The sequence below is a fragment of the Cupressus sempervirens genome, chromosome 10, assembly GCF_028749045.1.
Source record: "Cupressus sempervirens isolate cs-2001-9-10 chromosome 10, ASM2874904v1, whole genome shotgun sequence".
NCBI lineage: Eukaryota > Viridiplantae > Streptophyta > Pinopsida > Cupressales > Cupressaceae > Cupressus > Cupressus sempervirens.
Window position 1 is genome coordinate 327802121 of NC_143127.1, and position 12146 is coordinate 327814266.

The window sequence follows — 12146 nt, forward strand, 5'->3', positions numbered from 1 at the left end:
AGAAGAAGAAGAAGAAGTATGTGGAAGGGAGGAGTATGAAGAGGAGGAGGAGGAGAAGTAGGAAGAAAAAGAAGATGTATGTGGAAGGGAGGAAGAATAAGGGGAAGAGGAAGACGACGAGTAGGAGGATGATGGTGAGGAGGAGATGGAGAAGACACATGAATTATTTGATATAATGTTACAACACACATGCCATCTCATGGAATATGATGATTGAACAATATGCATTAAACACATTTGTAGATAAGACTTTAGAAACTTTCAACCTAATGCAATTGGCACCGATAAGGCATAATGGGCGAGTGAGAATAAAAAAGACTAGGATGTATGAGAAGCTATGTGATGAATATACAAATTGTCACATTTTTATAGTTCCATACATTGCATTTTCATGGTCTCTTGAATATCACATTGGAAAATATAATTTATTAAGGGATATTAAAAGATATGAATAAAGATGATTAATTTTCTTACGGGAACTACTACAAGTCACCACCAAATATTAAATATCACATTTTAACCTTTGTGTAAAAGACAATCTAATAAGATATATTAAAAAATATGAATAAAGATTTTCTGCAGGTCACAACCAAAAAGAATTTTGCATGTCTTGGCAAGTGATCCCATAAAAAATTAGGAATTCATAATTGAAGCAAATCATGAATATTTTATGTAGGAATTCACATGATTGATAATATGATTAACAAGTGCCATGAAATGGCCTAGTACTTGCCTCTTACTTAAATTTAATTATATTTTTATAACAAGTTTTAAATATATTAATTTTATTTGTTATAATATTTACAATAATTTAAATAACTAAGTTTTAATTTGTTATATAATAATATTTTATAATTAAAAAAATAAAAAATAAATTTATTTCAATAAGTTAATTCTAATGATAATTATTTAAATAAATATTAATTGTAATGATGATGTTGTAGTATATGATTTCATTATATATATTTAATAATGGAAATTAGCACTATGCATAAATGTCACTCAAAATTTGGAGGGACATAATGCAGAATTTGTGAATATAGCCAATCAATAACTCTCAATTAATTTCATTAAAATTAATTGATTTTGATTGGTAGATACTAGAAATTTTAATCAACAATAGTACTATGCCTACAACAAGTACCTAAAAAGAATGTTTGGTAAATATTTTCATGAAAGAATTCAAATGACTAATAAAAAGATTAAAGAGAGTTTTTCTAGTTTATAGCTATGCTACTATTGCAAGAATGGTTTGACTTGACAATCTGCTTGACCCTTGGACCTTTGGGGCGATCACAATTATAATTAGTCGACAAGCTTTCCTTCTGGAGTTGCCTCCAGCTAAAAATTGACTCACGCCATCAAACCTTCCTTGGAAATTATTTTTAGTCGTTCGTAACTGAACTGTGTAGGTTTATGCCAACAACCATTTTATCTTCTTTGAAATGTCTCATAAGCACCATTTTTCAGTCTTCCTCTTAGGGAAAGAAAATAGCAAGCTCCAAATGGAAGGGGTATTGTGTAGAAAGCAAAATGATGTCCCCATTGTAAGACATGTGGAAGTTAATCTTGCCCCGACAGTGATGTGAATAGAATGGTGGATTGATAAATTCATTAAAATATAATCTTGAAACATAGATTGACACAATCTGGGAGACTCGACATCATATATCCCTCTAGTACACTCACAGAAGAAATTTCTTAGTTCATTCACCAAAAGCAGAGGTCGAATTGTAGAATTTGTTCTTCTTCCAACTATAAAATTCTGTCAGGCACAAGGCAGGGTGTGACATGGACAGAGGCAGTTTATTTTGTATTCTTTCAGTCAAATTTGGTCATGACCAAAGGTAATTCTGCAACCAAGAATGCAGTTCTCATTGCAGTCATAGATGATTTTTATGATGTGGGGGGCTCCATTGAAGAACATGAATGCTTTCTTGAAGCTTTGAAGAGGTAATTTTGGCATGAGCAACTAAAATTATGTTGAAATGGATGGCCATCATAAAAATATCAATAATGTTCCATTTGAAGATAATCTCCATTGCAAATCTCACTAGACCTAGTTAAAACTCTTGTCTTATATATATCTTGCAATTCAAAATGTGCATATTTACAAGAGAGTCATGTTTTAGTTGTTTCTAATGTTCTGCAGGTGGGATCTAGCAAAGGATAAATAACCTTTCAGATAATGTGAAAATTATGTTCTCTGCACTATATAACACTATTAATGATATTGCCCAGAATGCCTGTGTTTTTCAAGGTTGAGATGTCAGCACACATTTAAAGGAAATTGTGTGGATCTTTTCTTGAATGTAAATTTTAGTACAGTATATATTTCTATTTTACTGTCAAAAAAGTTTCTCCAAAAAAGATTAGAAACAACATTAGTGATTAGAGTAATTCATGACAATTGTCTTTGTCCCATTTTAAGTGGTACAAGCTAGTGATGCCAATGATGAAAGAGGTTGAGTGGGCCAAAACTAGATATATACCATCTATGTAGGATTACTTGGAAAATGGGAAAACATCAATTGCTTTGGAACTGATTGTTCTCATAGCACTCTATTTTGTAGCACTTGAACTTTTAGAGCAAGCCATCTGCCACCATGAGTATACCAGTCTTATGGAACTTTTCAATATCTGTGGGTGCCTTTTAAATGACATTCAGAGCTACAAGGTACTATATACTTACCAATATAAGTTCATTCTTAGAAGTAATTAAGTAAGTTTTATCCTCATATAATGTTGAGGAGAGGAACTAAATTCTTCATATGCTTTGCAGAGGGAGGCCAAGGAAGGAAAGCTGAACTATGTGACATTGTTCATGAAAGAATACCCAGTGACAATTGCTGAGAATACTACTAAGAGGATTAGAAAAATCATAAATCAAAGCACACATAAACTTCTAAGAAACCTGTTGCAACCTAGTGTTCTCCCTCGTGAATGCAAGAAGTTGTATTGGAATATGGTTAGAATTCTCCAACTATTCTACCTCAAGACTGATGGATTCACATCTCCCACTGAAATGCTTGAATGTATCAATATGGTTATTTTTTATCCAATATTGTAAATTTCAAACAAGAGTTTTGAGATAATGTTACCTGGTTGTATTACAAAAGGAATTGGTCCTAAATAGCTTTAGGAACTATCCATGGTATGATCTTGGCCCCCATGTTCTATTGTTCATCATCTCGTTGCCCCTTTGGTTGCCATTAAAATATTTGTTACTTAATTTTAGCACCAATTCAAATCTTGTACCTTATGCAAGCAGGGTCTTAGATCCCTACAATTTTAGCTTGTATTTTATCTTTGGACAAAAATACTGTGGTAGATTGTTATTTGAATTTCCAAAAATCTACACCCTATTCTGCATCTCTTCAATTAGAGAATTTTTAGATTTTCAATCTATGGTCTCACATGACCTCTATTTCCTTGTATTTTATCTATGGACAAAGGTACTCCTTTATATTGTTTTTTGATTTGCCAAGAAACTAAACCCTATTATGCTTGATTGATAATAGTGATGATGAGTGAGAATGAATGGAACACTTAACACTCATTGGATCTAGGCAATGTTCATAGAGGTGAAGCACTGAGACTTCTCGAAAGGTTGCCCATCTTAGCACTACTCCAACTCAAGAACACTTAACTACAAAGTTTTTTTCATGGATAAATTCATTCTTCTTGCAACCTTCACAAAGTATTGTGCTAAATGAACTATTCATTAGAAAGCCCCTTAAGTTCATCAATTGATAAGTAGGAGATATTTTCCATGAGTCAAATTGTCATACATTACATACGATATTTCCATAATCTCCTCCTTGAAATTTTCTATTGTCTACATGAATCACTTCTACAATTTAATAGTCATATAATGTCAATTTTATAAGATCTACGTCTTTAAGTAAATGTGGTTGCAAATTATAAAGAACTTCAAAATTTCAATACCCTTTTTGCATTTTTGCATTTTTCCATTGATTTCAATGGAATGTGGAGATTCTCCTAAAATTACTCATTTACACAAGTTTACAAAATGTAGCAATAACATGAATAGTAATAGTTTGGAACTTTAAGAAATTTATGGCCTTTCATGCTTATCATATTTGAGAGATCTTTTTTAATATTCATTGGTATGATCCACTTCAAATACATCTCTTGTAAGGCATTTAATAAAATGGTTCCTCTCACTAGAATTTATTAATGTTCAATTTTATTTTACATTAGCATAGAATCTAGCACGGTCATGTCCTCCACAACCAACATCTCATGAAACAATATTTAGTTTGAGAGCACTTGTCAAAGACAATATGTATCATATTTATTCCTAAAAAGAGACAAACGTTGTAGGAAATATTGTAGCTATTGGCATAGAAGAAGAAGAAGATTGGAAAAAGGTATTGGAGGTGACAGATGATATAGGAACCTAACATAGAAATAGATATTCTTGGATTGTCGATTGAGGAGCATGTATTTGATCTTTCTCGTCTTCAAACATTGCACAATTTTATTTTATAAAAATTAATTCTTTTTATTTTACAAGGACAAATACCATTTTTTCTTGACTTTACAAAGGCTTGAAAAATTACTATATGCTTCCATGCAATTTTGATTAATATCATAACATCTACTTCAATAGGGATGCATTTTTTCAACAAATTAAAGCATCTATGTAATCTTGGATAGATTGAACAAGTCTCCCCATTAAACCATGGGAGCAAGAGATTTTTTGTTGTTTTGTACACTAAAATTCCCACTATAGTAAGTGCATTTTTAACCATGACATCAATTTCATTAACAAGGACTTAAGTTGGTAGCTCTGCTATTGGGGGGAAAAACTGAAAAAGTGTAAAAGATTCATATCTTCCTATATATAATTTGCAAATTTTTTTAGAGACCACTTTTAAACAAAATTGCCTTCTAATTAATTTTTTTAGCCCTCTATCAAAGAATCAACATGTTCTACTATATTTGAATTGCAAAAAAACATGATTTATATACAAGCAAATTGACCATACATACAATCCTCAATATTTTCATTAGAGATGTAAAAAAGTACAAGGATGTAGGTGCACTTTCAATACACCATTTTAAAAACTTTTAAAGTTGCCTCCCATAAGGAATTTCCCAAAAATTGCTCCTAGTATGCTTAACAAAGTTTCTATGAAGGATTGAATTATTTATGGGTCCAAATATACAAATGTGGAAGCAAATAGAAGTCAAAGTTCATTTTTCCACCATGGAGAAGCACTTTTTGAATTTTCTGCAACGGAGTAGTCAACTTGGGATTTTCCACCAAAGGAAAAATGAAGTGTAGTGGAAAACTCATTTTCCACTGCGACTTTCGCAGTCATTTTCTAATTTTTCGCAATGGAGTAGTCAACTTGGGACTTTCCACCAAAGGAAAAATGAAGTGTAGTGGAAAATTCATTTTCCATTGCGACTTTCGCAGTCATTTTCTAATTTTTCGCAATAGAGTAGTCAACTTGGGATTTTCCACCAAAGGAAAAAATGTGTAATGGAAAACTCATTTTCTACTTTGCCTTTCGTAGTCATTTTCTAATTTTCCATTGGAGAAGCAAATATTTCATTTTCTAGCAAAAGGAAAATTGCATAGCAGAAAATTCATTTTTCGCTATGACTTTCGTAGGCAAAGTCCAATTTTCCACATGAAGAGAGAAAAGGCAAATCTCAATCCACAATGAAGGTATATGGGGTCTAGCATCAAGATCACTCTAGAAAAATAATTTGTGAATCAATCTACATCAAAATTGTGCCCACTACATGGAATGGAAAATTCATTTTTCACTATGCCTTTCACAGTCAAAGTTCAATTTTCCACAAAAGGGAGAAGACCAAAATTAGATTTCCACTATAACCATTCCAAAGAATTTCTCTCAAATTTCAGCAGAAAATTAACATTGTAAGCATGCAAGATAACATTTTTGCAGATTGAAGACATGGATTATAGAGCATTGAAAGAAGAATGGCTAGAAACTTTATTTTATTAATTCTGAATTTGTAGCAGTCATATAGAGTAGAATTTAGAAGTTTATATCTTTTGACTCATTGATTATTTTTTCGATCGCTCCAATCAGGATGAGGATAACTAAGTTTGGAAGAACATATCTAGAAATAAGCTCGATCCAACGGTGGAATAAAAAGATATGCCCCACGAAAAATGACTCATTTTTACCTGGCAGTCGTATTTATTTTGCTGTCTGCTCAACAAAGGAAAGATTTTGATATTGATTTAACATATTTAAATGTCAATTGTTAAAATATAATTTAAATATGTTAATATCTATCATTATTAACTTAAAAAGTTAATAAGCATATCAATTTTCAAAATGAAAGGATGAGAAGTCAAAGAGACAAGAACTGAAAAGTCATCGAAGGAAACCAAACGGTTGCTGGAGAATGTATTTATTGTAAAACCTTTTCATTTGCAGGGGTTCTTCTTTTTCTGCATACAGTCAAAGAGCTAGAGTAGAGGAGGGGGCATGTTAGTTTATTTCATCGCATAAAGGGGTTATTATTCTGATTTCTGTAATAGATTTGACAAGAAACTGTGAGAAAATAAATTTGAGTATTGTATTTGTGTGTTCAAAATAGAGAAAAGTTTCATTCTGAATCAGAGTGTTTAATTGTTACTTTTCTGATTATATTCAATCAGAGTGTTGGTATATTCAATCTTGGACACTATCTTGCATTTTGTGTCAAATATCGAATGTGATGTGGATCATAGTGTTTGCATGCATTCCTATGATTGAAATTGGAATATTTAACTTGCACTCAATTTTTCATTTTGCATTGCATCTGCATTAACAAATTCTTCATATTGCATTACCAATACTGAGGAGTCATAAGATTTTGAATTCTTGGGATTGGCTAGGTTTAGGATCTCAAATCTGCCTAAGCTAGTCTTGCCTAGGATTAGCTTGGTTCTCCTCTTCCATTCTCGGTTAAGAATGCATCTTGTTAGTTTAGGAATAAAACAAATTCATTGCATATCATTCCATAAGGGAGTTGTACCTTTCAATTCATAGGAAATCTATCAACCCCATGATAGATTATCCAACTGTTGGCATCTAATTGTTCTTTCAGATTTGGGAATTTTGGGAGTTTATTCAAAAGAACAATCTGTTTACCAACAAAGGATAGACATCAAAAATGATCCAAGAATACTAGAAAAAATATCAAATAGATTCTCATCAATGAGATGAGCTTCATATGTTCAAAAATTATATTAAAAATCAATACTATATTATGTGAAGCAATACCCCAATGATTAACTTTTACGCATTTATCTAATGATATAAAACAATTAGATTCACACTTTTTTCCTATAGAATGTTTGAGTTTCAAATTAATCATGATAGCTTTGAGTTTCATTAAACATTTGATTTTTTAGGTTATGGCTAATCCTCGACAACCTATACAAATAATAGATCTTTCAAGTAGTGCATTAGAGATCAATGCTCCCCTACCATCTACTAGATGAAACATGTCTATCAATTGTAATATATTTCATGAAACAAAAATATAAAATATTACAAACTGCATTTCTCTTAATTGTACTCAACATGTAATATTTCTACTAAGATTCAATTGTGTAGTATTTTCAGTCATGTTTTATAAGTATTGACTTACAAAACTCATCTCTCATGATAATGAATGAGAATGAAAGGAATACTCAACACTCATAGTATTTAGGTGATGGTCACAAAGGTGAAGCATTGAGACTTCCACAAGGTTACCCATTTTAGTACTACTCCATCTTGAGCACGCTTAACTACATAGTTTTCTCCATTGTTAAACCCACTCGTCTTACAACCACGTTTGCAAAACCTTCACCAATTGTTGTTCCTTTTCTTTCTATTGATATTGTAAAATGAAAAAGAATCCATTGAACATTTTTAGAAAGAAAAAAGAAGCTAACCTGCAATTAATCTCACACAAAGCCTAGGTATGTGAAGTTAGATTTAAGTAGCACAATTTGAATTATTTTCTCCCGTTATTTAATGAAACCTTTTTTTTTTGGCTTATCAATTGTAGCATTTACTCTTCTACAAGTTCACACTTGTTGATAAGAAAGAAGAAACAAAAAAAAATTATACTTACAAATATGACATTTTAAAAATATTTTTATATTTTTCCATGCATCTCAATGCTAAAATTTCTACCTAAAAAATATACAATATGACACTATTGTAACTTTAGTTCATTCAAAATAAGTTCTACTATGTGCAAGACTTCCTTATGCAATGCTACATATTTGTGAACTATCGCTTTCATACCTTTTTTTTAATTACATCTAAATCTTCATTTATACTTTCACATCTAAAATCTGTCGGCGTATCCCTTGCACCTCTTTCTAGTTTATTAGTTCCTGGCCATGGGCAGGAATACTTATGCATTCATGTCAATGCTAATATGACATTAACATTGACCAATCAAATCAAAGAGTTTAAAAGATTATATGAAACTTCAACTGTTTATATCTTTTTCTAATTTTTTATTATTTTATAAATCACATTTTTTATTCATTCTATTGATTCATACTATTTTTGGTGGGGGAGAAAATTATTATTTTTCAACAAAAATACAAATATTTTCTAACAACTTCATCATGCATTAACAAATGCATCAATTACAACTTTATCTTTTCCACATTTGTGACAAGTTGATAAGATTTTTTTTTTCCAATCATATTATCTTCCACCTCACACAACATGTCTAATCAATATTAATTATCACAATCTATTTTTCTTACCAGGTTCAAATATAGAGTTGAATATTTTTTATTTTAAATATATTTTTTATTAGTTTTATATTGATGTTTATTTTTGACTATTTGATATGACTCATATATCTTTGTCTTTTTAATATAATTTCAATATGTTATATCTTTGTATTCAAATTTCTAATTTGTTTAAAATTTTATTTTTTTAATAAAAGTAGTTAAATTATTACTATTATTTTATTTTTATAAAAAATAATTAAACAATATTATTTTTTAATTATATTTTATAATAGTGTTTGTAATATGTATAATTGTTAAGTGTTACAATTTATAAATTATATCATTTATTATTATTAATATTTTTTATTTAAACAATTTATCATTTAGTTTAAATATATTTAAAACTTAAATATATATTTTAATAATTAATAATTAATAATTATAATTTATATCAAAAAAATATACTAAAGAAAATAACCACAAAAAAGAAATAATTCAATTTTAAAAGATATACAAATTATTATTAAGTTTTTATAAACTATGTATTAAAATTAAATAGTTATATTTTATTTCTTATTTATCACATCATATTTATTCATCAACATCAAATTTATACGTATTACATTTATTTATTATTTACAAATGTACATATTAAATTATATATATTATTTCATAATTAAAAATTAATTAATTTTATGAAAAATTTGGAAATACAAAACATTAAACAGTAAACCTTCTCTAATTGTGTAAAATTAAACAATTAGTTTTATTTATAAAATATTTTTATATTTCAATACATTTCATTTTTTCTTATAAAAATGTGAGTTTTAATATAAAAATTAAATTCTTAGTTTCATTAATTAAAATATAATATATTTTAATTTTTTATTATAACCATGATTTTATTTTGAATATTTGTTTTCTTAAGAAAAATAATTATATTTAATTCTCTCTCACACACACACAAAACTTATGTTGGTATCACTCCATCTTACTATTTTATCTCTCTTCCTTTTCCTTCTCTATATTATCTATCATTTTTTCCTTTGCATGTATGTTTATGTTGTTATTGTTCTATACTATTATTTATCTCTATTTATATCTCTATCCTAGTTTTTGTCTAGTTTTAATGATTAAAAATAGTGTGAGTTCCATTTAATAATCAATATGAGAATAATACATAGTTGGGGGAGTTTTTCCAACTACTTATGGTTCTTTAGTAGCATGCGTGGTATGCTTAAACATATAATGTAATACTCCAAATGCTTCATCACTTCTTCAAGTTCTATAATTCAAATATTGGTATGGATATCTTTCCTCATTGTACATATTTTAAGTTGGTTATATGTATTGATCGTAGTATGATATTAAGTACTTAGTGCCATATTGGGGACTTTGGCCTCTTATTTTTGGGCTTCAATGCCCAAAGATATAATAATATAACACAACTTAAAAACAAAATATGAGCCATCTTATCAAATCACAATTGCATTTTTAAGACGAAAATTTAACAACAAAATATAAGCCATTATGTCAGATCACAAGTGTATTTCTAAGCAAAAATTAATGCATTCACAATGTTAATTTATAACTATTTAACCTTATTCTCACTCATCTACACCTCTACAACCTTATGTAGTTAGGCCCCGTTTGGTTGCTCGAAGATGAGGGCCAAAATCGGGTTATCAAGGTTAAAACCAGGTTTTGCAGAAACACATGGGCGTTTGGTTGGTTAAAATTATAACCTGGTTTTCAATTTCATCTTCCAATAAAAAGGTGGAATTCGAAATTAAAATCAGATTTTAAATTTTATAACAGTTTTTAAAATAATATTATGGAGTCCATGGTATATTCATTTCCCGTGTCAACCAAACAGAGCATTGTCTTTCCAAACCACAAAATTAGATTTTCGAAAACCTGATTATAATATACCCTGGTTATGCGACAAATTCTTCTTCCCGAACCAAACGGGGCCTTAGGCAAGCATTGCGGCTCTTGTTATAACACGAATTCGATTCCATTTGACCAAAAGTTCATTAATGTCACGTAAGCGGACGTGAAAAGCTCCTCTGAGTCGGTCGCCCTCTTGCAAAGGGAAAAAACACTCTTCCGATTTATACAGAAGAATTGATGGAGAAAATTTAGGAGGGAAGAGAAGAGCAGGAAACAATGGAGACCGCAGGCACTCGAATGGGAAGCAGATCATCAACACGGTACGGACCCGCCTCTGTTTTCAGCGGTCCTGTGCGCAAGTGGAAGAAGCGTTGGATTCCTTATCCCTCCTCCTCCTCCACCGCCACGTCCACCTCCTCCACGGCACCCACTTCCAAGCTTTGCCTCTACAAATGGACTTCTGTCAATGGTATGGCATCACTTGTTATTTTCTCTCCTACTCGATATATTCATTCATTTTCTCATTTAAATTGATTGCGCTACATTATTTTGAAGGTGGGGCGAAGGACGACACAGCTGAGGACCCTCCTCCTCGCAAGCTTCGCTATATTCCGGTACATGTTCTCATCTACATTCTATTTTAAAAGCTATATTGGTTTTGATTTTGGGGTAAAAGATTACTTCGGTCTTTATTTTGGGAGAAATTTTTACATTGGAGTTAATTTAGAGAAAGGTCGAAGGTTGATGAAACCAAAGGGGGCTTCATCTGAAATGGAATATGTGCTCTCAGAGATCTCTTGGTTGAATGGGCAGTGGTTGGGATGGGAGAAATTTCCATTGATTGCCGAATTTTCATTTAATTCTCTTTCTACCACATGGTTTTGCTCAAGTAAGTATATACTTCCTTTCTTCAGTTTCGTTTTGAAAATTAAATTAACTGGACCTCGGGAGGGTGGGGTTTGCAACTCTATTGCAAGGTGCCCACCAGTGAGATAAACTTTCACTGTTTCAGGTCCAGGGAAACTTAAATCATAACGAGACATAAATTTCGGGTACTTTCGACCCTCACCGCAGACTTCAACAGGCAAATTTCTCTGCAGTGCTTTCCGGACTTACATATCTCATTATACGCATTGATCAGAATTTCAGATCCAAACCTTATCAGCTTAAAATGAAAGAATTCCATGCTCACAGCTTAACATCTTTTTCCCACAAGTAACTACGCTAGTTTGCCTAAGTTTGTCAATGGATTTATGAAGCCCTATCATTAAGTTCACTTTTAGAAATGGAAATGCTTTAGAAACCAATCAGGTAATGGTCTACGGAGATATACTATTGTAACATATCCAGGTGATTCAATGAAAATTTTGAGAGATGAAGTTGTTGATCAATACTAAATATACTATGTTCACCTATAATGCTGCAGGAGCAGCTACAGGTGCTGGGCACAGAATAATGTTTATGTATTGTTTTTGGGGGTATTTTAATGTTCTGTTATTAAATTTTAGGG

At 30.8% G+C, this 12146-nt stretch overlaps 1 protein-coding gene across 1 annotated transcript in view; it reads left to right on the top strand.

Moving 5' to 3' along the window:
- Window positions 1–10620: 10620 nt before the first annotated feature.
- Window positions 10621–12146, top strand: part of LOC149533948 (golgin family A protein) — a 47246-nt gene continuing 45720 nt past the window's right edge. The window contains exons 1-2 of the mRNA XM_089805004.1: window positions 10621–11105; window positions 11192–11250. Coding sequence (XP_089661130.1) covers window positions 10913–11105; window positions 11192–11250 — 252 coding nt within the window. The 5' untranslated portion in view covers window positions 10621–10912. The remainder of the gene's footprint in view (window positions 11106–11191; window positions 11251–12146) is intronic.